This window comes from Canis aureus, chromosome 8 (assembly GCF_053574225.1).
Source record: "Canis aureus isolate CA01 chromosome 8, VMU_Caureus_v.1.0, whole genome shotgun sequence".
Classification (NCBI taxonomy): domain Eukaryota; kingdom Metazoa; phylum Chordata; class Mammalia; order Carnivora; family Canidae; genus Canis; species Canis aureus.
Genome location: NC_135618.1, coordinates 48,773,553 through 48,800,845, shown reverse-complemented (window position 1 = coordinate 48,800,845; position 27,293 = coordinate 48,773,553). Strand labels below are relative to the sequence as shown.

Here is a 27,293-nt window from a genome sequence, read left to right as displayed (position 1 = left end):
TATTTTTTAAAGAAAGTTTCTTCCTTCCTTGATATACAAGCACTATATGTGCATTATGAAAAATGCACACTATAGAAAATGCAGGTGAGAGTAGTGTGTATGTAGGTAAATTGCCAAAACTAATCTGATGGAATTCTCTGCAGGTGATTTTTCCTATGCTTTCTTTTCTGGAGGGCATGGGTGGGGCTGATGGCACAACAGAGAGAGGGTAGTGAGTGGCACTCATGGTGAATCAACAATTTAATTTTATGCTTTTTCACTTAATAGAACCGAGATATTCTTGACAAGAAAATTCCCATTAATACACATGTGAGAAGGAAAAATATCATCTTTGTATTTTCTAAATCTTCTCAAGGCTGACTCTTTTGCCAAATTGAATCAAATTCAAATACTGAGGCAAAGAGAAGTTTTCTTAATTTCAACATTTCTGTGAAGAGAAAATAATTTATAATAATTTCTTTATTAATGAAGAATGGATTCTGTCAACATGTGAATCCTTTCCTCCTTGAGGCCCTACCAATGCATGGTGACTCTTGAACTGAGTATCTAGGCCACTGGCCCTAACTTGGTTATCTTTCATGGTCCTCTTGCTCACCATCCTGTGCCAACAGCAAATGCTAGAAGGCTGGCTGCCATAAACAACCCTCATAACTCTCAGCCTCAGCCTTTAACCCATAGGCTGGGGCAGCCTGCTGTGCCCACAGGGTCTGAGTGCTGAGTAGCAGATGGTCCAGACACAAAGCGGCACTGTGGCAGTCCAGTCAGAAGGTGGAGGTACAGGCGTTCAGAAAGGAGACATGGCTTTGTGGAAAAGCACAGGCCATATGTTAAATCCCCCATTCTAGACTCTGGTTTGCAGCTATGATGGAATAACAAGAACTGTACTTAACCACTCACCATAGGAAACTAGACAAGTGGACAAAACACATGAAACCATGGCACTCCTGCCCTGGGAAGCAGGCGGTGCAGTACTGGGACTCATAGGGAAAAGGCAACAACTGAGATGAGCTCTCAGCTGCCTGAGCTCCTGCCTGGAGGAATTTCCAGACTGTGAGAGTACAACCCCTCAAACAAAGCTAGTCAGGCTTGCAGAATCGAGGAGCCAGAGATGAGGGCTCAGGGGAGGCTATGCAGTGCAGATTTCTGAACAAGAGAGCCTATGCTGAAAAAGAGCTCTGGAAAGCTGCACAGGGATGTCCTGGCATCTCTGCTGAGTCCTAAACTATATGCGCACACAGTGAAGTTTCACAAGGCTGGGCAGTAAAGGACTGGGGAACCATAAGCGAAACAACTTCCGAAGTGCACACAAGGTTGAGGGTGTTCGAGCTCTAACTAGTCAGAGCAAAAAGATCTCCCTGGGGCATTTAGTAGGGCATTCGGCAAAGATTCCAAAGGCGGTCAAGGCTTTGTAGGTAAGGCACCACTGCTGGTGTGAATGCTACCTTATGTCTTTCCTAACAAAGCGTTAAAAAGGCCTTGATCCAAACACCCAACACTCTAACCAAAGCTAAACCCCAACACTTTAAAGGAAGACAACCAAAGCAAAATCCAGCCACTCAAGCAATGTAACACTCCCAATGTTATATCTAATAAAAAAAATTACTAGACTACTTGCCAAGAGGCAGGAAAAGGTTACTTTAATAGGAGAAAAATCTGTCAATAAAAACAGACCCAAAAACGACAGAAAAAAAAAAAAAGAATTAACAACCATAACTATGTACAAGTATTTAAAGAAAAACATGAATATGGTGATGAGAGAAACGGACAATGTAAAAAAGAACAAAATGGAACTTACAGAGATAAAAATAAATTATCTAAGATAAACATTTTACTGGATAGGATTAGCAGTATATTAGATCTTCATTAGAAAAGATCAGTGAACATTTGAAAAAAGAATAGCTAAAAGGATGTTGCAAAAATAAACAAAATACTAAAAAAAGAATTAACAAAAAAAGGGGTGGCAAAAAAAAGAGGAATAAAAGAATAGTGAACAGACTGGACCAATATAACAACATTCAGCAAAATGATAAATTTAAATTCAATTGTAGTAGGTGGCCTCTAAGATCTCTGCCCTCTGGGATTTATGGTCCTGTTCAGTCCTCTCAACTCTTAGTTGCTTCTAAACAATAGAGTACGGCAATGTTGAGGAAATGTTGAAAAAAAAAAAAAAAAAAAGATCACTTTCGTCTTGCTGGCAGACCTCTCTTACCAGCTTTAACAAAGAAAGATGGCATGTTGGAGAAGCCCATGCAGCAAGGAACAGGGGTGGCCTCTAGCCAACAGCCACCAAGGAAATGAGGCTCCCTGGTCCAACAGCCCTCAAGGAACTGAATCTTGGCAACAACTTAAAAGCAGATCCTTCCTCAGGTGGACCTTCAGATGAAACCCCAGCCTTGGCTGACAACTGACTACAGGCTCATGAGAGACCATGAGGCAGAGGTACCCAGTTAAGTTGTGCCTGAATTCCTGACCCAAAGAAACAGTGAGATGATAAATGTGTCTTGTGTTAAGCTGCTAAGGTATGAAGTAGTTTGTTACACAGCTACAGACAACTGTTATGCCAGATAAATCAGTAACTACCCTAAACGTAAACTATCTAAACATTACGGTTGAACGACAGACTGTCAGACCAAACTAAAAAAAGGAAGATCATGCTTTATGCTGTCTACAAGAAAGGTACTGTCAACATAAAGGTAGAGATGGGTTAAACGTGAAAGCTAGGAAACGACCTATCAAATAATGCATAAGAAAGTTAGAGGGGCTATATTAGTACCAAACAAAGTAGACTTTGGGAAAAGGGTCATTACTAAGAATGGAGGGGTTTCATAATATAAAGGGATCAATCCATCAAGAGGGTATTAAGCTGAGTGAAATAAGTCCATCGGAGAAGGATAATCATCATATGATATCACTCATACATGGAATATAAGAAATAGTGAAAGAGATTATAAGGGCAAGGAGGGGAACTGAATGGGAAAAATTAGAGAGGGAGACAAAGTATGAGAGACTCCTAACTCTGGGAAACAAAGGGTTGTGGAAGGAAAGGTGGGTGGGGGAATGGGGTAGCTGGGTGACAGGCACTGAGGAGGCCACTTGATGGGATGAGCACTCGGTGTTATACTATATGTTGGCAAAGTGAATTTAAATAAAAAAAAAAAAATAGGGCAGCCTCGGTGGCTCAGCGGTTTAGTGCTGCCTTCAGCTTGGGGTGTGATCCTGGAGACCCGGGATTGAGTCCCACATTGGGCTCCCTGCATGGAGCCTGCTTCTCCCTCTGCCTGTGTCTCTGCCTCTCTCTCTCTCTCTATGTCATGAATAAATAAAATCTTTAAAAAAAATTTTTTAAAAATTTCAAAAAACCCCCACATAATAGACCCTCAAAATATATGAAGGAAAAAAAAATACTGAAAGTAGAAATAAATCCACAATACTAGTTAGGAGTTTTCAACATACCTCTCTGAGCAACTGAAGAACAAAAAAAAAAGGAAATTAGTAAGAATATATGACTTGAACAACTTTATAAACGGACTGGACCTAACTAACATTTATATACCATTCCACCCTCAAGGATACATGAAACATCCATGGTCATTCAAGAAATGCATACACTTTTATGATGAGAATATATATATACACATAGTTTCAGTGTAACAGAATGAAAACCAAAGTATTGTCTAAAACCATTAGGCTCTGAAATTCACAGTTTAGGACTAAGTTCTTGGATTTCTTTAAATTTCAGTTTTTTTCAGTTCTAATTTGATCTGCTTGGTTTAAGTTTAAATTCTTTGATCTGGAAAATCCTCCAAATTACACTTGGGTGTCTGAATAAAATCTTCAAATTTCTGAAGGTATAAACATTTTGTTTTTGTTGAGGGGTCTAAAAGCATTCAGCAAGCAATCAAGCAGCGACTCTAATTCTATACGCAAATAAACAAGCACACAGTTATGCAGCCAGAGATTTCACTACTTTGAGTTATTTAATCAAATTCCAGTTTTTTGGAAGATGAAGAGATTATCTCACTGATAGTGAGAGACAAACATCTATGTTAGAAAAATATATCAGAAAAGTAACACTTTCTCATATTAAGAGTATGTCTAGTTAAATATCACTTTGTTATTCTTGGCTTGAGAAAAACAGTAATATGAGCACATAAATCTTTTTCATCATATATATTTTATACATCAATCAAGAGCCACATAATTCTTTAGGACATTCAATAACTACTTGTGACCAATTACTAAGCACCTTATTATTTTACTTTTGTTTCCATTTTATTTTACCAAGAAGACCTCTAAAATATCTTGGGTTTCTGATGGGTTACTAAAATATAATAAAATGAGTTTTATCTGTATTACTAACATTAATAGGCTTCGTTGAAATCATATGCCAATTTACTTCCTGCACCCCATTTTAAAATATGTTCAAAAGATATTATATTCCTACACCAGAATCAGATATCAAATCACAGGAAAGTTTTAATTGTGTAGGATTCTTCTGCTTAGTACTTAAAACTTCAGTACTTTCACCCACAGGATTAACTTATTGAAAAGAAACATGCAAAGAAGGGAACAAACCACACAAAACCTCCCAAAAAACCTGACCCTTCAAATGCAAAATGCTGTTTACCCCTGGAAATTCATACACACCACTCATAGAGTCCATCCTGAGATAACCATGAGGCTGGTAGCATTTAAGGCCAACTGTAAACCAAATAAATCCTAATTACCCATTTCCTTAGGTTGTTCAGGCTCTAAATCTCTTGGGTTCTGCCCTTCTCATTTATTTTTTGCATGATACTATTTTTTTTAAAAGAAATGTATAAAATAATACTTTAGGAGAATTCAGATTAATTGAAAAACTTATAAATCTGCCCTCCCCTAATTAATTGAATTTAAAGCATCATCTAAACAACTGCCATCACACCAGGATTTCATAGAAGAATATCCTACAACACTAGAACTGTTTGTTTTCACGTATGCCAAAGGTCATTGGGAAACAAGTCATTGTATACATATATATTTATTTTTTAAAAGGTCATCCCCAAATTTAATCAATTTCTTTGTTAAATAATTGGGTTTGTAATGAAAAAATTTTAATTGTGGGATGTGATTATGACACAGATTTCCTGGAATCAAAATGAAAAAGAATTTAAAAAGTCAACTCAGAGCAAGAAATCTCTTTAAACATAACAAATAACGGTTTTATTACTACAAAATACCAGAAGTCTTCTGTATAAAACTTATCATATACATCAAATGCCTTAAAAGCATCTAAGCAACCGTATCTACTACCCTAATCTCTTCAGAACAAGTACATAAGAAGGAGAAAAATCTATCAATCAGTCTTTGATGACAGAGGGTTTGTTTAGGAGTTTACCAAATGGAATGGCCCTGCTGGAATTCCTTCAAGCAGCCTGTGAAAATGTCAGAACAGAGTCTGTTTTGGAGGTCATAGTCCCTAGAGAGCTCTGAGTTTTGGCCTGTTTGTCTTTTCACATGCTTTAATATTTGAAAATCGTTCCTTGTAGACACTGACTGATGCCCAGGGAATGCTAGGATTGTGGGAACTGGCAGTACCAACAAGAGAGACAGACTTCATGGGAAATCCATGCCTACACATCTGCCCTCATAGCTCTCATCAGATAAGCTGCTCTCCGAATGCTATGAAGGTACATGGAAAGACATTAAGAAACTGCATGTCATTTTGACAATAAAAAAAAAAAAAAACTCCTTGTGGAAAATGGGACAAAAATGATTGGGACTTTCGAAAAAAACACTTAAGTTATAAAATATCATGGTGGAATTCTGAAAACCTGTATTCACTTAGTATAAATTGAAATTGAACTTCATGGGGGTTGAAGTTCATGAACAACTTTTGACTTCCCCCAAACTTAAGAGCCTACTGTTGCCTGGAAACCTTACAGATGATGTCAACAGTCAGTGAACACATATTCTTTATGTTACATGTATCATATCCTGTACTCTTACAATAAAGCTACAGAAAAAAAAGTTATTAAGAAAATCATAAAGAGGAGAAAATACACTTACAGGACTGTACTATTTATCAGTAACAATCTGCATATACGTGGACCCATGCAGTTCAAACCCATGATGTTCAAGGGTCAACTGTACTGAGTGCTCAATACATACATAACCATAACAAATAAAGTGCTAATTATTTTGCCCACATTGTTCTAAATGCTTTACTTACATGAACTCATTTAATCCTCAAAGCAACTCTATGAAGCATGTACTACCATGATCCCCATTTTGCAGATGAAGAAAGTGAGGCAAGGGGAAGATAAGTAATTTGTCTCGGTTCACACAGCCAGTATGACCTAGACTCACACAGCGTGGCTCCAGAGCTGGTGCTCTTAACCACAGTGCATATTACCTCATTCATGGTATTTTTACATCAAGCGATAGTACTGGGTACCAGTAACATGTACTGAGTACTTATGATGTACTGTGCACATGCTAGTCAGTATAAGAGCTCTATTATTTTAAGCCTTTCAGTAACTTATGAGGTACATCTAATATGATTCCTACTTATGGATTAAAGACATGGGCTTTGTGTGGCCTGACACGACACATTTAGCACAAAAGAGCAGGCTCTATGCTTGACTTGACAGACCTTTTTTTTTTTTTCATAGCCCTCTTCTTTAAAATTGGGTTCTCTTCTCTCAGTTATCTGCAAGAATCATCTCTAAATTAATTTTCTGCATATAGTTGAAAGAATTACTTTCAAGGATCTATGTGTCCAACAATTTTCTGAGAATACATTTTGGACTGCAACATTTTACTAGAGGCTTAAAATCTAAGAATTATTCTAGGGTAGGAGACACAATGATCACTCAGTAAATGTTTGTAATAGTAAAATAATCCCTATTTCCACTCTTGCAATGCTGATTTTTAAAAATATCTTGGATAACTGAATATTCAGATATGACAAACTTTCCTCTTATATACAACATGCTGGCACCTTGATCAAGCAGCCCAGTCAATATGCTTCTTCGCTACTATGTCAGGATCACGACTTCTGTCACAGAGGGTCTCCTAGTTTGTAACTATGAATCTCAAATCTGCAGAATACTGACAAATTCTAGTATTTGTTAGTTCTTTAACTAGCCGACAAGAACCAAAGGCAAGTTATAAAATCAGACTTTTGCTTTTCTTGTTATATCTTCATTAAACATAGAGATCATATATCAAAAATCTAAGTTTTGTGAAACAGACACCCAGCTATAATCATTTCCTTAATGAAAACAGCAACATAAATGACCAGAAAATAACATGAATAATTTGGGTTTTAAAAAAAGTTAAAATATTATCTTTTAATTGATAGTCTAATGCTATTACAAAAATGTTAACACATACCTGCCAACCCTTAAGTACCATGAATAGAAAGATACTGCCTATCCTAAATTAGATACAAGGTTTTTTTCATTTTTTTTTTTAGGATAACACAATTGAGTCAATTTGTTTTTCTTTTTAAATATGGGGGGAAAGTCTGACTAATTGGGTGAGCTGGCATGTATGTTTAATAATACATCTGCGAGGAACGTAATAAACAGCGACATTATTAATTTGTATCTATGGAGAATTCCATCTGCTAACTGAGATGGAAGTTATCTTCCATTCTTTTTGGTTCTGCTGCCCAATGAACAGCACAAGGCAAAAGTGATAATGAGATATAAGAACACATGATGCAATGAGGAAGGGCAGCCAGAGACACATGGGCTGAAAGCTACCATACGGATATTACAATGGGCATACCGCAACACAGAGAGCTTCTGAGACTTACCCATGCTCACAGACTGAGTCAGCAGAGGAGACTGGAGTCCTGACTCCCAAAAGACTACACTTCCTGTCAATAATAGTGAGGGCAGCAGGTGAGGGTAGCCAACAGTACGGATTAGTTTAAAGGAGTTAGAAAAACATTGGGTATGATATTTGCTAATTAGGATGATTATTAACTCCAAACCAAAGAGAGAATTCCAAAACATGTTATTCCAACATATGTCTTGTTGCTTTTTGTCTCAATAGTGCCTTATTACTGATACCTTAAAATAACAAAGGATGAAAAATCATGGATTACTTTTTCCCAGTATACTCCATTTATCAGGCTCCTTTAGAGTCACAGGAGAGAGCAGATATCCACATCTATCTTTCTTCTCCCTTTTTGGCTAAAAGAGGTCCCTGTGGTTGGGTTAGATGGAGCACGCAGGCAAAAAAGAGTCCCAACTCAATTTTAACAAAGTCTCTCAACCTACCACAGGGTCAGATTATAATCCAACGATTTAATTGCAGTAACCTTAAAAGGTCTAAGTAGCTAGGGTGTTGTAGTTGATTTATTAACTAATCATTTATATATGTCATCTTTTAAAATTACTTTCTGAGGGACAGGAAAGACTGCTTCTAATAAATTAGTTTGTTTATTTGCTGGTCCAGTGCCTAATATAAGTCATATGGTAGACTCCAGTTTTACGAAAATTATCTTAAATAATCTATATAAGAAATAATGTACTTCTATGACTCTAATAACTTTGACAAATCCTTGTAAAAAATTTTAGGTAAACATTTTTATAATTTTAAGATAATGTAGACTCATGCTAAGTTAAATGGACGATTAATACTATGTTCTAAATCTTACTTTTAATAAATATGGTAACTCTTGACATTCCAAGGGCATTTCTGTAAGAGAACACTATTTAGAGACTGGATAAATAAATCAAAATGGGGCTTCAGGTGTGCTAAACTGGGCTTACAGTCTTCCTGATGCACTTCTGAAACCGTAAGCTCCATCTACCCCCTCAGCAATAATCACAGTACGCCTATGGTAGTGTTCTGACAGGACAGCTGCAAATGCGAGAGTGTAAATTAATGCCCAGCCCCCTCTCTGCCTCCACCCACACCCTACTAGGGTGTGGTTAGCAATGCATTGAAGCAGACTAAATCCTCAGTACCAGCAAAACTGTCTAAACAAGAAATCCAGAGTACAAAAAAGAAGGTGGACAGGGTTATAGATGCTTATTTACACTGTGAAACAAAACATGCTATTTAATAGGAGACTTGGTAAAGACCATTGCGAAAGAGACTACCTCACCTTTAAGCTACTTATATGACTTTGTTTTCATTTTGAAAAAGATTCAAGAGATTGTCACAAAAAGAATAGGAAAGCTGCCATAATTAATCAAGAATTTCAAAAAAAAAAAAAAAAGAATTTCGTTTGCAGTTGTCAGGAGGTTCAATTGGCTTTTTAAATTTCATAATTGTGTTTAGCATTAACACATAAAACCTAATTTTTAAAAACATATTAGAAATGAAGGAAAATTAAGGAAATTGTATATATTTCTCTTCTCAGTCTCAGTACTCTGAAGTAACTCCTGAAAGCAGAAAAAAAATTATCTAAATGTATCACACTGTTTATTAATATAATTGAGAATTTTAGGTATTCAAGATCCTAAATATTTTAACAATAAAGCCAAGGACAAGAGAATTTTACAGAAAACTACTGATTTCTATTTCTTTCAGTTATAGAAAGGGAAAGCAAGAATTCTATAGTTCCATGTCCTGGTTATTTAGCATCTATTCACCTCCTTCCCATTTATGACACTCTGAGAATTTTACATCTGGCTGTCTGCTCCAGAGAAAAACAGAAATATTCTCTCTTTTCTTCACCAGTCTCCAGTAGGCCATACCATCTTGTGTACATTCTAAGTAAGAGAGTTCTGTTCCAGACAAACACTCATCACCTTTGTGCATTTCCAAACACCTGGAGTGAGAGTAAGCCTAACAGGTTAACAAAGAGTGGGGAAATGTTTCCAAAGCAAAACAGAAGAAAAGACCAGCTGTGAACAAATACTATTGATTTTTCTATGGTATGAGGCAAGGAATCTTCTTTGGCTGGGATCCATGGCAAAGCAAAGTTCATCTGACTGTCTGCAAATGTATTGAATACCTGTATTGAATCCAATGCAAAGAACTCCCTTGTGTTCTCTTGGGTGCAACAAACTTTTGAATGATTTATTTTCTCTCCAGTAGGATCATTCTAGAACAGAACAAGAGATGGTCTACAACTGTACATTGTGATAAATGTAATGGACGGAAAGCCTTAGTAATAAAAATTCAAAATGGGACCATAAACTCGAAAACCCAACCACTGTAACTAGAAATAGTAAAGTTTAAAACAAGAATAACAAATAAGTCTCCACTTTTCTGAGGCCTAAAACACGTTATTTCAAAGTAAATACAGTTTCAAAAAGCCTGTTAACATACCAAGAGAAAAGTGGCAGATACTGTTTTTCCACATACTTGATACTATTGACAGCTGGCCTGTGGTATATCTGAGGCCTCGTTAACATCATTTGAGCCTCATATTCAGAGCTGCACCAAGAACCATTAAAATACCAAACTGTTTTTAAAAAGGGGAATCTATGTCGACTTAATCTGCATGATAATGCTGGCAATGACTTAAAAGCTTCAATTCAGCAACCAGCACACTTATCAGTCTTGCAAATGGGATTAGGACATCTATGAGCTTCCTACTTGTGGTGTCTAAGTGGGGGCACAAGGCAAAGAGCTGGAGCTCTTTCAGGCATGTTGTTTCCATCTACTGTCTTTCCTTGCCTTTACAAAGCTACAATCAACTTACAGCACCTGAGTTTTTCCCACTTCGACAATAAAAAAATAACCGTCCCTTGGACTGATTTCCCTTTTATTGTCTGTGTTTACCACCTGAAGGAATGTTAATATTGTGTAAAACATCAAAACAAAGCTCATTTTCCCTGGGTATGCATTGTTTTAGTGAAGGTCTATGATTTACATACGTCTTTCTGTACAGACACACTTCCTTTACAAAGGACTCCCTTGTTAGGAAGACTTAACGGTCTAATTGGCTGCCTTACTTTTGAGGTGCCGCTAGTTACGGAATTATTTTGGCCACGTTCAGGAGTCAAGAAAAACCCTAGCTTATCTTTAGTAAGCATCTTTCACATTTACTGCAGTAGTAAGAAGAATATTCTGCTATTCTGCTACATCGCCAACATAAATATTGTTCAAAAAAAAGGGAAGACCCTAGCGTCATTGCTTAGACGTCAACCTCTTTGTCCTCATTAGGTTTATTTATAGACTATTTGGTGACATGATCCTTCTACACACTAATCCAAACTGAAATGTCTTCATTTCCGCCTCCCCACCCCCCAAATGGAAAAGGAAAGAATTCAAACAAGTGAAATTAAAATGCCTAGGACTAACAGGGAAACAAAATCACCAGGGAAATACCTAAATTTGACTATTTCATAATAATCTAAATAGTACTTTGTATTAGTTAATTTTGAGGCTAAGATCTACATCTTATGTATGATATGATCTCAGCATGGCATTAAGAATACTTAAAAAATGAAGAATAAACGTGAAAAAGTCAGTAAGACAGCTATGGTTCTTTTACCTCCCCATTGTTTGATGTGATGCCACTCTACTCATAGAACTATCAAAAAGGTAGATTTCTGAAAGCTGAACAAGGATTCCATGTATGCCTTGGAATATATATGCAAATCAGGCCAGTATATCATAAGCCTGAAATTAGAGCATATGCCTGAATGTAAGGTAAGATTTTTAACTTCCTAAAGTCATTGATTAGAAAAGATGAGACTGTCTGCTATTTAAGCCTTTACACAGCATCTTGGGTTATAAGATGCTCTTTCATGTATTTAATAGTGAACAAAAAAGTACTTGAGGAAAACATTTGCTTAAAAGTTATTTATTCAAAGCTAGTTTTAGGATGTTTATAAAAATATCTTAGTAGAAGGGAGGGGAAGAAAAAGCCAACACATTAATTATTCCTAAGTTTTAACCTTAAAATGGAAAGTATTGAGTGTTGTTACAAACATGACTTTGAAAAACTGCTTTTAAAAAAGTAGTCAAATGCCATTCTGTCAGAAAGGATACAAGTAACAGTAGCTAATTCTGGAGAAATAACTAGGTAGCTAAGAGGAAAGACTGGGAGGTGACCAACTTTTTCACTGTGTACCCATTTGTATTTAGGCCAGTGAATGTGTTACCTACTCACACAAAACAAAACAAAACAGATAATTATAAAGTAGGAACTGCAGCCCCATAAAATGTTATAACCAGTCACAATCACACGAGTGATTACCTTATAGAGACTGTGAACATAAACTATCAGACACACACAACCCCATTGTTTTGTCGGTGGTTCTTGTGGTTTACACATAAAATCTTCAGTGTCAGATCATGCATGTACTCAAAAACCACTGTAACTCAAGACAAAAGAGACAGAAATGAAGGTACACTCTGGATTTCAGTGTTAGATGGATGATGCCAAGGGGTTCTGCTGATGATAAAAAAAAAAAAAAGCACTTCCCACAGAGATTCATGGATAGAGTCTGAGCAAGATGGTTCTATGAAATATAAATGTGAATAAAGCAATCCTTCTATATTACTGCACTACTTCACAAAATGAGATTTTAGTTATGTACATGTAACTAAATTATTCAATTAAAACTTTTACCTTTTACTCCATCTCCCTAAAAGTTTATAAGGGGAGACTACCTAATATTTAAGGCTACCTAATAATAAGGCTTACCTTATATTCAGGCATACATATTCAAGACAATATCCTTGCAAGAGAATGTGGTGTGCTTTATCAAGTAAATCACCACAAAGTATAAAATTTCCCAATGCATTTTCCTCCTCTGCTACATATGACCATTTTCCTGAGTAATTATATATTACTGAAATTTTATAACAATGCAACTTGTATTTTTTTAGGATAATAATCTGAACATTACACAGGTCCAAACGTACTGTGTGAATTTGATCACTTTTAGTCATTCCTTTGTAAATATGATTGTAGTCTCTCAGCCACTGTCTTAGAAAGGTAGGCCAGTCATTGATAAAAGGTCTAAAGCCATCGGTCAAGCACAGCCTCATGAAAGGTCTGATGGCACCTGAGCCAAATGTTGCTTTACATCACTCACACTCAACTAGGATTATGCTCAAGAACAAGTACCAGAGACCCTATTTGAAGGGAGAAAAAGTATACTCCAAACACATGTACTGAAGATCTACGAATCGCAGCATATAATTATCCTGAATAAGGCCAAAATGAGAAGGATTGGGAAACAGAACCTAGAAAAACAAGTAACAAGGTACATAAGGAAGTGTTCTATAAGGGAAGAGTTTTATTTCTTCTGGCTTTTAAAACTAAAATTTTACAAAAGTATTATTTGTAAATGTAAAACTCATCAGAACTACAGAAAACAAAAATTGAGCTGAAATTCTTAACGCGGCCCTTTTAACATATATACTTGATGTGTTTGTAAATTTTAATATTTTATCATTTGTTAGTTTTTACGTTTTAGGTATTAAGTGTATATCATCTATCCTTATTCATTTACATTAAAAACGGACAGTACTATGTTTTCTGTGGACTCTAGCAAGCCTCTGTGATCAATGAAAATTTCCTGAACAGATACCAAATGAATAGAAAATATCCATTTTGTACACAATAGATGATCAATATGATCAATATGACATCATGATCATATCTTATATCCATTAATAGAAAAACACTCAAGTAAGGAATTCTTGCTTTCTTAGTGATCATTAAAAGCTTAAATTTTGCCAATTCTGAAATTAAGGTGCAGCACACTGGAGACGGGAAATGGGAAGGGAGTCTAGTCCAAACTATAGTCTATCTTCCCTGGCATCAGTGCAGGAAGCTACCCTCCACTGCTGTTCTAGCATGAAATCTGGTGCTTAAATGGTTGCATTTAGAGCTTCTTTCCAAGAAGAATATTCCTACCAGATACTTACTGGGGAAATAATGAAAGAACTGAATGAAAGTGAAAGTCTGCCTATTACTCAAAACCAGCCAGTATCCCATGAGGTTCTCCCCCAAGTGACAGGCTGCCCACTATAATTGACCAAAAAACAAACAAACAAAAAAGATATTACTATCAAATAGGAATCAATTGACCTCATAAAGAGGGGTCTTTAAATCCAGTCCCCATTGCACATGCTGAAGAGCTTACCGTTCTTCCTCTCATTCAGAGGTGGCAGGTGCTGGCTGGGCTGCAAGGACAGCTCCTGGAATTCATGGGCAACAGCTTCACTTTGAGGACTGGGGGCAAGATGGGCTAATGGCCCCAGCTCATCCTCCGCGTCTAGCGCCCCTGAGGGATCCATTGTGCTCCAGCCACTGGTGATGGGCGTCCGAGACCTCTCTTCAATGTGGCCTGCTGAAGAGACTATCAAAGAAAAACGTGTCAGTAGATGGTATTTATTTTTCTTCAATTTGCACAAAAATATTAAAATGGAAACCCTGGGTTCTAGCCCAGCTTCTCTGCTGTATAGCAACTGACAATTCTTTTACCTTCTCTGGATTTTGGGTTCTTTGTCCAACGCACAAGAATAATAGACTTTCTATCTACAATAGCACTTACCAGGTAAATACAACTTGAATGGTATTTCATATAATTTTTTTGTACTGTGGATTAAAGAAAGTTATAGTCTCTGATGCCATTAATGCATCCTAAAATAAGATGAAAGTCAACTACTGATGATGGGGGAAAAAGGCAGTCTAGCCTGAAAACCTGTCTAAACTCCTACAAATCAGGGCCTCCTAGGTGGCTCAGTCTAGTTAAGCGTCTGTCTTTGGCTCAGGTCATGATCTCAGAATCCTGGGATCCAATCCTTTGTCAGCCTCCCTGCTCAGCAGAGTCTGATTCTCCCTCTCCTTCTGTGTTCCGCCCCCCCGCCCCCCCAGTAAATAGATAAAATACTACAAATCAAACAACTTTACATCAAGTCAACATTCATGGCACCCAGCAATATGTCAGATCAGGACTCCTTCAGCATGGGAACAGAACTCTAAGCTACAGCACAACGGACACACAATGTGTGCCAAAGAAAAAAACCTTTGCTCTAAGCTATTGAGATTTGGGCTTGTTTATTATCACTGCATAACTTGGCCCATTCTGACTACAACAGAAATCGGTAACAGAAATACCAAAGACACAATGAAACCCTCAATACGAGACACTGGTGTAGGGGCTGTGCAGCGGGCAGTGAGAAAGCTTATGGAAAATTGAAAGCTAAAAGGATGGAGGTGCACGTTATGCAGGGGGGAAACATTTCACAAAACTGCTGCCTGCTTTGTAGCATTTCCTATCACAGTTTGTTGACCCACTCACCTACTGAGGGACATTTGAGTTGTTCCAGTTTCCATTACAAATAAAAATGCTATGCAAATTCTTGTCCAAGTATATATATGGATATATGCTTTCACTTATCTTGGGTAAATGCCTAGAATAAAATGAGTGGATCACACAGCAATTGAGTATTTAAACTGTAAAGAAACTAATAAAGTATTTCCCAAACTGGTCAGGCCATTCTGCATTCTTACTAGCAGTGAATGAGAAATCCAGTTGTTCCATATCTTCTCCAACACTTATGGTCAATCTTTTTCATTTTAATTACTTTAATGGGTGTGAAATGGTAACTCAATGTGGTTTTATTTATTTATGCATTATTTATTGAATTACACTTGAGATATTATACCAGTTTCAGATGATCAAGGCAGTAATTTGATATTTTTATATATTATAAAATGATCACCTTCAAGAGCTCTAGTTACTATTTGTCACCATACAAAATTATTACAATATTATTGAATATATACCCTATGCTGCATATTAACATTTCAGATTCATTTTATAACTGAAAGTCTTTGCCTCTTAATTCCCTTCACCTATTTTGCCAGTCCCCCCTCCCCTCTTACAACCACCAGTTTGTTCTCTATATTCATGAGGTCTGTTTCTTTTGTTTTTTCATTTTGTTTTTTAGATTCCACATATAAGTGAAATCATAGTGTTTGCCTTTCTCGGTCTGACTTATTTCACTTAGCATGATATCCTCGAGGTCCAACCATGTTGTCACAAATGGCAAGGTTTCATTCCTTTTTTTGTGGCTAATATTACACACACACACACACACACACACACAATCTTCTCTATCCATTTATTATCTATTGATGGACACTTGGGTTACTTCTAAGTCTTGGCTATTGTAAATAATGCTGCGCTAAGCATAAAGATAGTACATACATCTTTTTGAATTAGTCTTTTCATTTTCTTCAGATAAATACCCAGAGGTAGAATTCCTGGGTCAGATGGTAATTCTATTTTTAATTTTCTGGGGAACCTCCACACTGTTTTCCGTAGTGGCTGCTCTAATTTACATTCCCATCAACAGTGTACAAGGGTTCTCCTTTCTCCACATCCTCACCAACACTTGTTTCTTGTCTTTTTGAAGTTAGCCATTGTGACTGGTATGAGGTGATATCTCACTGTGCTTCTAATTTGCATTTCCCTGGTGATTAGTGATGTTCAGCATCTTTTCATGTGCTTGTTCGCCATCTGTATATTGTCTCTGGAAAAATGTCTATTCAGGTCCTCTGTCCACTTTGTAATGGGGTTGTTCTGTTGTTGGCTGTTATTGAATTGTATGAATTCTACATATATTTTGGATATCAACTCCCTATCTATATCACATCACCAGCAAATAACTGACAGTTTTGCTTCTTTCTTACCAATCTAGAAGCTTTTATTTCTTTTTCTTGTCTGATGGCTGTGGCAGAGACTTTGAATACTATGTTGAATACAAGTGGCTAAGAGTTGGGGGATCCCTCGGTGGCTCAGTGGCTCAGCAGTTCAGCGCCTGCCTTTGGCCCAGGGCATGATCCTGGAGTCCCGGGATTGAGTCCTGCATTAGGCTCCCACTGTGGAGCCTGCTTCTCCCTCTGCCTATTGTGAATAAATAAAATCTTAAAAAAAAAAAAAAAAGTGGCAAGAGTGGACATCCTTATCTTGGTTCTGATCTTAGAGAAAAAAATTTTCATTTTTTCACCCACTTGAGTATGATGTTAGTTGTGTGTCTGTCATAAATGGCCTTTATTATGTTGAGGTACCATCTTTCTATATCCACTTTGTTGAGAGGTTTTATCACAAATGGATACTAGATTTTGTCAAATGCCTTTTCTGTACCTATTGAGATGATTATATAATTTTATCCCATATTTTATTAATGTGATACTGTATCATGTTGATTGATTTGCAGATGTTAAACCATCTTTTTATTCCTGGAATGAACTCTGCTTGGTCATGGTGTATGATCCCTTTTAATGTTTTGATGAATTCAGTTTGCTAATATCTTGTTGCATCTGTGTTCACTGGGGATGGTGGCCTGTGATTTTATGGGGTTTTTGTTTTGTTTGTTGATTTTGTGGTATCTTTATCTGCTTTTGGTATCAGGGTAATCCTGGCATTATACAGTTTGGAAGTACTTCTTCAATTTTTTGGAATAATTTGGAAATATTTCTTCCTCTTCAATTTTTGGCAATTTCTGGGATAATTTAAGTGTCTGGTAGACTTCACCTGTGAAGTCATACACACTTGGGCTTTTGTTTACTTGCAGTTTTTTGATTACTGATTTAAATTTCATTGTTAGTAACTGGTCAATTCGGATTTTCTTTCTATTATCTTTATGAATCAATTTTGGAAGACGCATGTTTCCAGGAATTTATTCATTTCTTCTAAGTATTTGTTGGAGTATAATTGTTCATAGTATTTGCTTATGATCCCTTGTATTTTTGTGGTATCAGTTGTAATTTCTTTCTTCATTTCTGATTTTATTTATTTAGGCCATCTTCTTTTTTTCCTGATAAGTTTGGCTACAGTTTGTTAATTTTGTTTATCTTTTCAAAGAACCAGCTCTTAGTTTCATTAATGTTTTTTACTTTGTGGGTGTGTGTGGGCGTGCATGCACATGTGTATTTTCCCCCCCACTTGATCTGCATTATTTCCTTCCTTCTACTAACTTTGGGCTTTGTTCTTCTTTTTCTAGTTCCTTTAATGTAAAGTAAGATTGTTTATTTGATATTTTTCTTGTTTCTTGAGGTAGGCCTGTATCACTATAAAATTCCCTCTTAGAACTGGTTTTGCTGCATCCTAAAGATTTTGGAACGCTGTTTCCATTTTCATTTGTCTCAGTATTTTTTTATTACTTCTCTGATTTAAGATTCTATTTATTTGAGAAAGAGAGACAGAGACAGAGATAGAGACAGAGAGTATGAGTGGGGAGAAGAGGGAGAAGCAGGGTCCCTCCTGAGCAGGGAGCCCAATGTAGGACTCAATCCCTGGGCCCCGGGATCATGACCCTAGCTGAAGGCAGATGCTCACCTACTGAGCCCCCCAGGTGCCTCTCTTAGATTTCTTTGTTGACCCATTAGTTGTTTAATAGCATGTTGTTTAGTCTTCAGGTGTTTTGGGTTTTTTTTTTCCCAGTTTTCTTCATGACTTCTAGTTTCATGTTCTTGTGGTTGGAAAAGATGCTTGATATTATTTCAACCTTCTTAAATTTATTGAGACTTGTTTCGTAGCCTAACATGTGATCTACTCTAGAGAATGCTTCATGTGCACTTGAAAGGAATGTGTATTCTGGTTTTGGATGGAATGTTCTGTATGCATCTATTAAGTCCATCTGGTCTAATGGTCATTTTAGGCCAATGTTTCCTCATTGATTTTTCTGTCTGGACGATTTATCCATTGATATAAGTGAGTTATTAAAGTCCTCTACTACTGATTAAGGACTGTACTTGTGATGAGCACCAGGTGATGTATAGAACTGTTGAATCACTATACTGTAAACCTAAAACTAATAGAACGTTGTATGTCAACTGGAATTAAAAAAAAAAAGTTAAAAAGAAAAAAAATACAGTCCCCAACTATTATTGTATTGCTATTTCTATTATTTGTTAATATTTGCTACACACACACACATATATGTTCTATGTTGGGTGCATACATTTTTACAAATGTATCTTCTTGTTAAATTTACTCATTTATCATCATGTAATGCCCTTCTTTGTTTTAAATTCTATTTTGTCTAATTTAAGTAGAACTACCCCAGCTTTTTTTTCATTTCCATTTGCATGGTATGTATCTTTTCCCATTCCTCCACTTTCAGTCTGTGTCTTTTTTACAGATGAAGTGAGTCTCTTGTAGGCAGTTTATAGAAAATTCTTGTCCTTTTTTTATCCATTCAGTCACCCTTTTGATTGGTGTGTTTAGACCATTTATGTTTAAAACAATCATGGGATGCCTGGATGGCTCAGTCAGTTAAGTGTCTGACTCTTGATTTCGGCTCAGGTCCTGATCTCAGGGTCGTGAGATTGAGCCCCATGTCAGGCACTGTGCTCAGTGAGGAGTCTGCTTGAGATTCTCTCTCTCCCTATACCTCTGCCCCTCCTCCTGCTCATGCATACTTGCTCTCTCTCTAAAAATAAATAAATAAATCTTTTAAAAAAATAAAGCAATTATTAATAAATATGTACTTGTTGCCATTTTGTTCATTGTTTTCTGGCTTTTTTCGTAGTTCCTCTCTGTTCCTTTTTTCTTCTCTCTTCCCTGTGGTTTCATTATCTTCTTTAGCATTATGTTAAGATTCCTTTCTCTTTTTCTTTACATATTTAAGTTTCTTCTTCATGGATACCATCATAAGGTTCACACACAACACTTATGCATATACAGTCTCTTTTAAGTTGATGATAATTTAAAAAAATTCTTTATTTAGGGTGAGCCTTTTTTTTTTTTTTTTTTTTTTTTTTTTTTTAGGGTGAACCTTAACCAACTGAGTGTCTCCATTGGTTAAGGCTCTACCTTTGGCTCAGGTCATGATTCTGGCTGGGATTGAGCTCTGTGTCAGGCTTCCTGCTCAGCAGAAGTGTGCTTTTCCCTCTCCCTCTGCTGCTCCCCCTGCTTACATGCTCTCTCAAATAAATAAAATTTTAAAAACAATTCTTTATTTAAATTCAATTTAGTTAAGATATACCAAATTATTAGTTTCAGGGGCAGAATTTAGTGATTCACCAGTTGCATGTAATACTCAGTGCTCATTCTATCAGCTGCCCTTCTTAAAGCCCATCACCCAGTTACCCCATCCACCTCCTCTCCAGCAACCCTCAGTTTGTTTCCTAGAGTTCAGTGTCTCTTATGGTTTGAGTCCCTATTTTCATCTTACTTTATTTTTCCTTTCCTTCCCTTATATTCATCTGCTTTATTTCCTAAATTCCACATATGAGTGAAATTATTATATGGTATTTGTCCTTTTCTGACTTATTTCATTAGGATAATACCTTCTAGTTCTATCCACATCATTGCAATGGCAAGATTTCATTCTCTTGATGGCTGAGTAATATTCCATTATAAATATATATATTTATATATATCTAATATAAATATATTTATATATACCTAATATAAGTATATTTATATATATTCACTGATGTATACACACACACACACACACATCTGTTGATGGACATCTGGACTCTTTTGGCTATTGTAGGCATTACTGCTATAAACATTGGAGAGCATGTGCCCCTTTGAATCACAGTTTGCATCTTTTGGATAAATACCTAGTAATGCAACTGCTGGGTCATAGGGTAACTCTATTTTTAACTTTTTGAGGAACCTCCATACTGTTTTCCAGAGTAGCTATCAATCAACAGTGTAGGACTCTACCCTTTTCTTTGCATCGTAGCCAACATCTGTTGTTTCTTGACTTGTTAATTTTGATAGTAACTTAATTTTTAATACATTCCGAATTTTTATATTTTTATTCCCTATTCCATGTTTTATATATTTGAGATCACATTATTTATCTGTTTATCTCACATATGCCTTAACTAATTATTGTACTTTTAATTAAACTACTGCTATCTTTTACCTTTCATACTTGGTTTCTAAGTGGCTGATGCACTACTTTTGTTATCTAACTTTTCTGTTGGAATTTTTACTTTTATTTATTTTCCTCTTTTTTTAAGATTTATGTATTTGAGAGACAGAGAGAGAGAGCGTGAGCAGGGAGGGGAGGGAGAAAGAGAAGGAGAGAGGATCTTAAGCAGACTCTTCACTGAGTGTGGAGCCTGATACAGGGCTCAATCTCATAACCCCAAGATCACTACCTGAGCTGAAACCAAGAGCCGGACACTTTAACCTAGTGTACCAGGTGCCCCACTTTCATATATCTTCTAATTAGTACTTTTCCTTCAGACTTTAGAGAAGTCCCTTTCACATTTCTTACAAGGTTGGTTTAGTGATGATGAATCCCTTCAGGTTTTGCTTTTCTGGAATACTCTTAATCTCTCCTTCAATTATGAATGATAACCTTGCTGGGTAGAGAATTCTCGGTTGGCAGTTTTTTCTTTTCAGCACTTTGAACATGTCACATCACTCTCTTAATGGCCTATAAAGCTTCTGGTGAAAAATCTGCTGATAGCCTTATGAAGTTTCCCTTGTATGTAACATGTTGCTCTTCTCTTACTGCTTTTAAGATTCTATCCCTAGCTCTTTATTTAAAGATTTATTTATTTTAGTATGTGTGTATGAGAGAGAGAGATTGTGTGTGTTAGTGAGAGAGACAGAGACAGAGAGTAGAGGGAGGGGCTGAGGAAAAGGGAAAGAGAGAATCCTTAAGCAGACACTGCACTGAGCATGGAGCCCAAGAGAGGGGCAGGACTCAATCCCAGCAATCCTAGGACCCTGAGATCATGACCTGAGCCAAAATCAAGAGTCAAATGCTTAACTGAGCCACCCAGGTGTCCCACTTCAAATAATTTTTTTTTAGTCTTTTCTCTCTCTTCTTCTAGGACTCTTATAATGTGAATGTTAGTATGCATGAGTTTGTCCCAGAGATCCCTTCAGGTATCCTCACTTTTTACAATTATTTTCTTCATTTTGCTGCTCTGTCTGGGTGTTTTCCATTTTTCTGTCTTCTAGCTCACACAAGTCATACTTCTGTTTCATCCATTCTGTTGTTGAACCACTCTAGTGTATTTTTCATTTCCATTATAACTTCTGTTTGGTAGTTTCTTAAAGTTTCTATTTCTTTGTTGAAGTTCTCTCTGTGTTCATTAACTCTTTTGAGATCAGTGAGCACCTTTATGACCATTTCTCTGCACTATTTATCAGGTAGTTGCTTATCTCTGTTTTATTAAGGTCTCTTTCCAGGGATTTGTCTTTTCTTTGGTTTGGAACATCTCCCTCCACCCTCTCATTTTGCCAGTCTCTTTCTCTGTATTAGGCAAAACAACTACCTCCCTGAGTCTTGAAATAGTGGTCTTATGCAGGAGGTCTGCTATATAGCCCAGAAGCACAATCTCCCTGGCTACCAGAACCAGAACTGTGTGTGTTACTGCATGGGTTATGAGTGCCTGCTATTGTTTTAGGGATATACTTGCTGTGGGTCAAGGATGGAGCTCAGGGCACTCACCTGGCCTGGTTACACTTCGGTCACTGCAGAGGAAGAGAGGGGTTTGAGCTGCTTGCTCTTCCCAGGTGTGGCTTTGGTCTTTGTGTGGGGTGGGTGGGGGCTCAGAGTGTTCACCCAATCCTATCGCCCACTGAGATGCTGAGCAGGGTGGGTGGGGTGTGGGGTACTTGCCCAGCCCAGTTCCGACATGGGGTAGGGAAGAGCACACCTTCTGGTGCTAGAAGGCTAGAGAAAGGGCACCAAAAATAGCACCAGTCAGCTCAGTCACCAGCAAATTAGGATGAGATTGTGAAAATGGCATCTACCAGAATTTCAGTCCCCAGATAAAGTCCTTGCAGGTTCCAGCAGCTGCTTTAAAATTAGTAAGTGGGTCTCCCTTGCTTATGGTCTAGGTGTTTTTCAATATGTTGTTTTTGTGCTGGATTTCAGAATGAATGGGTCTGCCTACGGGCCCTTTAAGAGCACGATCTCCATTTCCCATAGTTTTAGGATTCTCCTGCTCTTAATTCCCATTGATTTTCAAAACCAGACATTTTGGGGTCTTGTCTTTCTGGTGCTGGCCCTCAGGGTTCGGGTGCCTCATAGGAGACATAATCCTTTCATTATTTGACATAGTGTTCTGTATTTGGGGGACTGGTCCTACTATGGGGTCACTCTTCTGGCTGCTCCTCCTACCCTTCTTCTTCTTCTTCTTCTTTTTTTTTTTTTAAAGATTTTATTTATTTATTCATGAGAGACACACACAGAGAAAGAGAGGCAGAGGCACAGGCAGAGGGAGAAGCAGGCTCCATGCAGGGAGCCTGACTTGGGACTTGATCCTGTGTCTCCAGGATCACACCCTGGGCTGAAGGTGGCACTAAACCACTAAGCCACCCGGGCTGTCCCTCCTCCTACCCTTCTTGAATGCATCTTTTGTCTTTTGTTGTGGAGGCCACAGTTCATCCAGTTTTCATGTCCTTTTCAGAGGAAAATTATTTCATATGTAGCTGTAAATCTGTGGTGTCTCTGGGAAGAGGGGAATTTAGGGTCTTCCCATGCTACCATCTTGAGCCCCTCATCACCGTGATTTTAAATTGTTATTTCTTTAATGATGTTGAGCATCTTTTATTGTGCTTACTTGCCATCTGTGTATCATCTTTGGTTAAGTATCTGATCAAATCTTCTGTTCATTTTTAAAATTAGGTGGTTTATTTTCTTATTATTGTTTTGAGAGTTCTTTATATATTTTAGACAAAAGTCCTTATCAGATATATATCAGATATATAGGCTGGCTTATTTTTTTATTTCTTAATAGTGTTTTATTAAACAGTACATGTTTTTAATTTGATGAAGTCCATTCTATTAATTTTTTTCTTTTCTGAATCATGTTTTTAATGTTGTAACAAAGAATGCTATGATTGACCCTAAGATCACAAGGATTATCTACTGTTTTCTTCTAGATGTTTCATATTTTTATGTTTTACACTTAAGTCTATGATCTACTCTCAATTAATTTTTGTATATGCTATGAGATATGAATCAGGTTTTTTTATTTTTGGCATAAAGATACATGAGTGCTCCAATACCATTTGTTGAAAAGGTTATATTTTCTCCACTAAGTTGCCTTCACACCTTTATTGCAAACTAGCTGACTATGTATATGTGGATCTACTTCTTGATTCCATATTTAGTTCCCAGAAAAGAATGAGCCACAGAAGATAAGGCCCTAAATTCTGTGTATGAAATTTGCTCAAGCCTCTGGCTGACCCCTAAATGATGCACATGCAAGACAGACTCCCAACAGCCCAGCTACGGAAAAAAAAAAAAAAAAAAAAAAAACACCCAAAAACCAGAACTGAGATTTCAGTTGCTGGTCACCAAAGGAAAGGGAGTTTGCAAAAGTGAGTTCAGCAAAGTTAATTGCTAAAATAAAACAATAATGTTAAGAGGGAAACCTCACAGAATCCAGAATCTACAAATGTCCATCCAGAATTCCATATCCAAAAAAATATCCTTTAATAATGAAGGCAAAACTGTCACCAGCAGACACACATAACAAGAAATGCTAAAAGAATTTCTTCAGGCTGAAGGGAAGTAATGCCAGATAGAAACTTGGATCTGAGGAATGAAAAGCATTAGAAATGGTAAACATCTAGATAAAGACCAACGATTTATTTTTCCTCTTTCTTAACTATTACTATTCAAAGTAATATTTATAACACTATGTTATGGGGCCTATAATGCATATATTTGTCCTATATAGCACAATAGAATAAAGGAGGGGGCAGGATAACTATCACAACATTATTACATTTCTATACATTATGAGAGTTGTGCAATTTTAACTTAAAGTACATTAAGAAGTTAAAGTTATATATTGTAATTCCCAGAGCAACTATTAAAAAAATACAAATGGTTTCAGCTCAAAAGCCAATAGGGAAATTAAAAAGGAACTCTAAAAACACTCAAGTAACCTAAAAAGAAGTATTAGAGAAACAAAAAGGGATGGGACAAACAAGAACAAACAATAAAATAGTAGAACAAAATCTTACTTTATCAATACTTATATTAAGTGTACGTGGACTAAACATTATTATTAAAAGACACTGACAGAATGGATTTTAAAAGTCTAAAAATGCATGCCTATAAGTGACCTACTTTAAATATGAAGACATTAAACAGGATGGAGGTAAATGGATAGAAAAAGGTCAGGCAAACAAGAAGCCTGACATTAACATAAAAATGATTACATTAACATAAAAAAACCCACAACAAACTCATGAAAGATGTGTTAAGTAGGTACATTTACATGAAAAATGACCTGTTTCACTATAGAATATTAAAACATGACTCCTAGATTTTTTCAAAACTATGAATTTCATTTCAATTTATTCATTCATATAAAATCTGTCCACAATCAACTAATTCTAAGATACTGGTGCCATATTGCCCTTATAATGGCAAGATGTATAAACTCTGAACATCAGTGTTAATGATATGGAAGATCCTTCAGGCATAAGACTTTAAAATATTTTCATGCAGTATTATTTTTTCTTCATACTAAAGAATTCTTTCAGCCTATTATTCCTTGACATTATGATCACCTTAAACTCCCACACATTCCTCCAAATTAAGAAAATTATAAGCTAAGAAAATCTTTACAAAATGTAGCAAAAGGAAAAGAATTAAATGTTCAAAAAATTTTAACTTAATATTCATGAACATTTTTGATGGCGCAAAGACTATCTATTCCCACAGTCTACTACCAAATTTGTAGGCTGTCACCCAATATCCACTTGACTGCTTGATAATTTTCTTTTGAAACTGAAATTTAACATCAAAGAAAAACATTCTCCATCCAATAGCCTCTGACTGAGATGTTAAAGAAATGGAATTAGAATGGATTCTTTCACTGGGTCATAATTTAGTTATGAAAGTAAAGCAATCATTTAGCTTTAACTGGAGGAAGTGTGATAAAACACTAATTTGTCTATAACTCACAGAATAAATGAATATGGAGTTAATACCCTACACATCCATACAACAAAATGAAACCAATCTCACAATTATTCAGCACTAGGTCAAAGCACAACACACTAGTAAGATAACCTGGAATATGGCTTCTGCTCTCAGAAAACAAACCACTTCATTGTCAGATCCTAGATCAGAGACAGAAAACAAGAACTCCAAAAAATGAGAGACCTCTTGTTCATCTACTGATTCACTGATACCTTTTTTTCTGAATGGAGTCAAGACAGCACCAATAATAACCTTGTATTTTAAAAGATGCTAGGCTCTTGGGCTAAGGCAGTCTCAAAATCAATGCTAACATCTGTTTTGAACTGAGTGAAGTGTAAAGCCAAATCTCTTTCCACTGTACTTTGTTGTTCTTAATGACTAATTCATGTGAAATATTAGTAAATAGAGGGTATATATCAATGCTATATAAAGGAAACTAAATTATAAAGGAGTCCAAGGAATATCAATATCCAAATTAATAAGTTTAATATATAACAAGCCAAATGCAAACAGAATATCCAAATATACTCAACAGAAAATGATTCAGCAACAGCAAAACTGTTGTCCCTGCCCTTTAAAGCTCCCCTGAATTACAAACATTAGGAAAACACCTGGCTAACAGCCAGTAAAAATAAATTTCTAAACTCAGACAAGATAAAACTTGAATCAGGAAGTTCAAAGACCGAGTTAATCACACACACACAAAGTAATTCCCTACATCAGAAGCATATTTACTATTAAGTCCTGTGATCAAACAGGTTGAAAATTTCAAGTCAAATGCACTTTTGAGTAATAGAATTTTGCAGGATTGGGCAAATTAATGGTATCAACACTGGGTATTTTATGGTACCTATTCTTCCTCCAAAGCTTCTGGTGGCAGTTTGTTAAATAGCTAATGTTATAGTTCAAAATTTATTTACTAATTTAAGAACTCTCACCAACTGTATATATGAAAATACTTTCTTAATTATATATTGCTATTTCTGTACTGTCTTCTAAATGAAATTTCTTAAGGATATCAAGAATTCAGAGTCAAACCCGTTTATATTTTTATATAAGTAACATTCACCTCCCAGTTTTATAATTGGGAGAGGAACTACAGAAAGAAATACTTGATCCAATCTGTCCATGTTCGGTCTAACAATTAGGATGGAACCAGAATATGAGATTTCTAAAACTACATGTTTGTATATGAACATTATTTCACTACATACTACTTTCAATAACTCTTACCATGAAAACGGTTTTTGTTTCTGTATTTTTTCCTAATTTAATTTCTGGTTTGATTACTTGAATGCTCTTATATTTAAGAAAAGACTGCATAAGTTTTAGACTAACAGTATTTTAGCTTAAAGGTACCTTAGAACTGATGTCTAGTATAAGTACTTCTTAATGTTCCTCACAAAACGATAATCATTTTAGAGACTCAAAAATCCAGG

General features: G+C 36.3%; 1 protein-coding gene across 9 annotated transcripts in view; it reads right to left on the bottom strand.

Moving 5' to 3' along the window:
- The window catches only part of MRTFB (myocardin related transcription factor B), a 210,150-nt gene that overhangs the window by 119,734 nt on the left and 63,123 nt on the right, over positions 1-27,293 (bottom strand). For 6 of the 9 annotated variants that reach the window (XM_077906690.1, XM_077906697.1, XM_077906688.1 and 3 more), the window contains 2 exons: positions 14,058-14,273; positions 7,805-7,867 (listed from right to left, as the gene is read on the bottom strand). In XM_077906690.1, coding sequence (XP_077762816.1) covers positions 7,805-7,867; positions 14,058-14,211 — 217 coding nt within the window. In that variant the 5' untranslated portion in view covers positions 14,212-14,273. Of the gene's footprint in view, positions 1-7,804; positions 7,868-14,057; positions 14,274-15,218; positions 15,331-27,293 lie in introns of those variants that run through there. The other 3 variants (XM_077906693.1, XM_077906696.1, XM_077906692.1) reach the window with 2 other exon arrangements.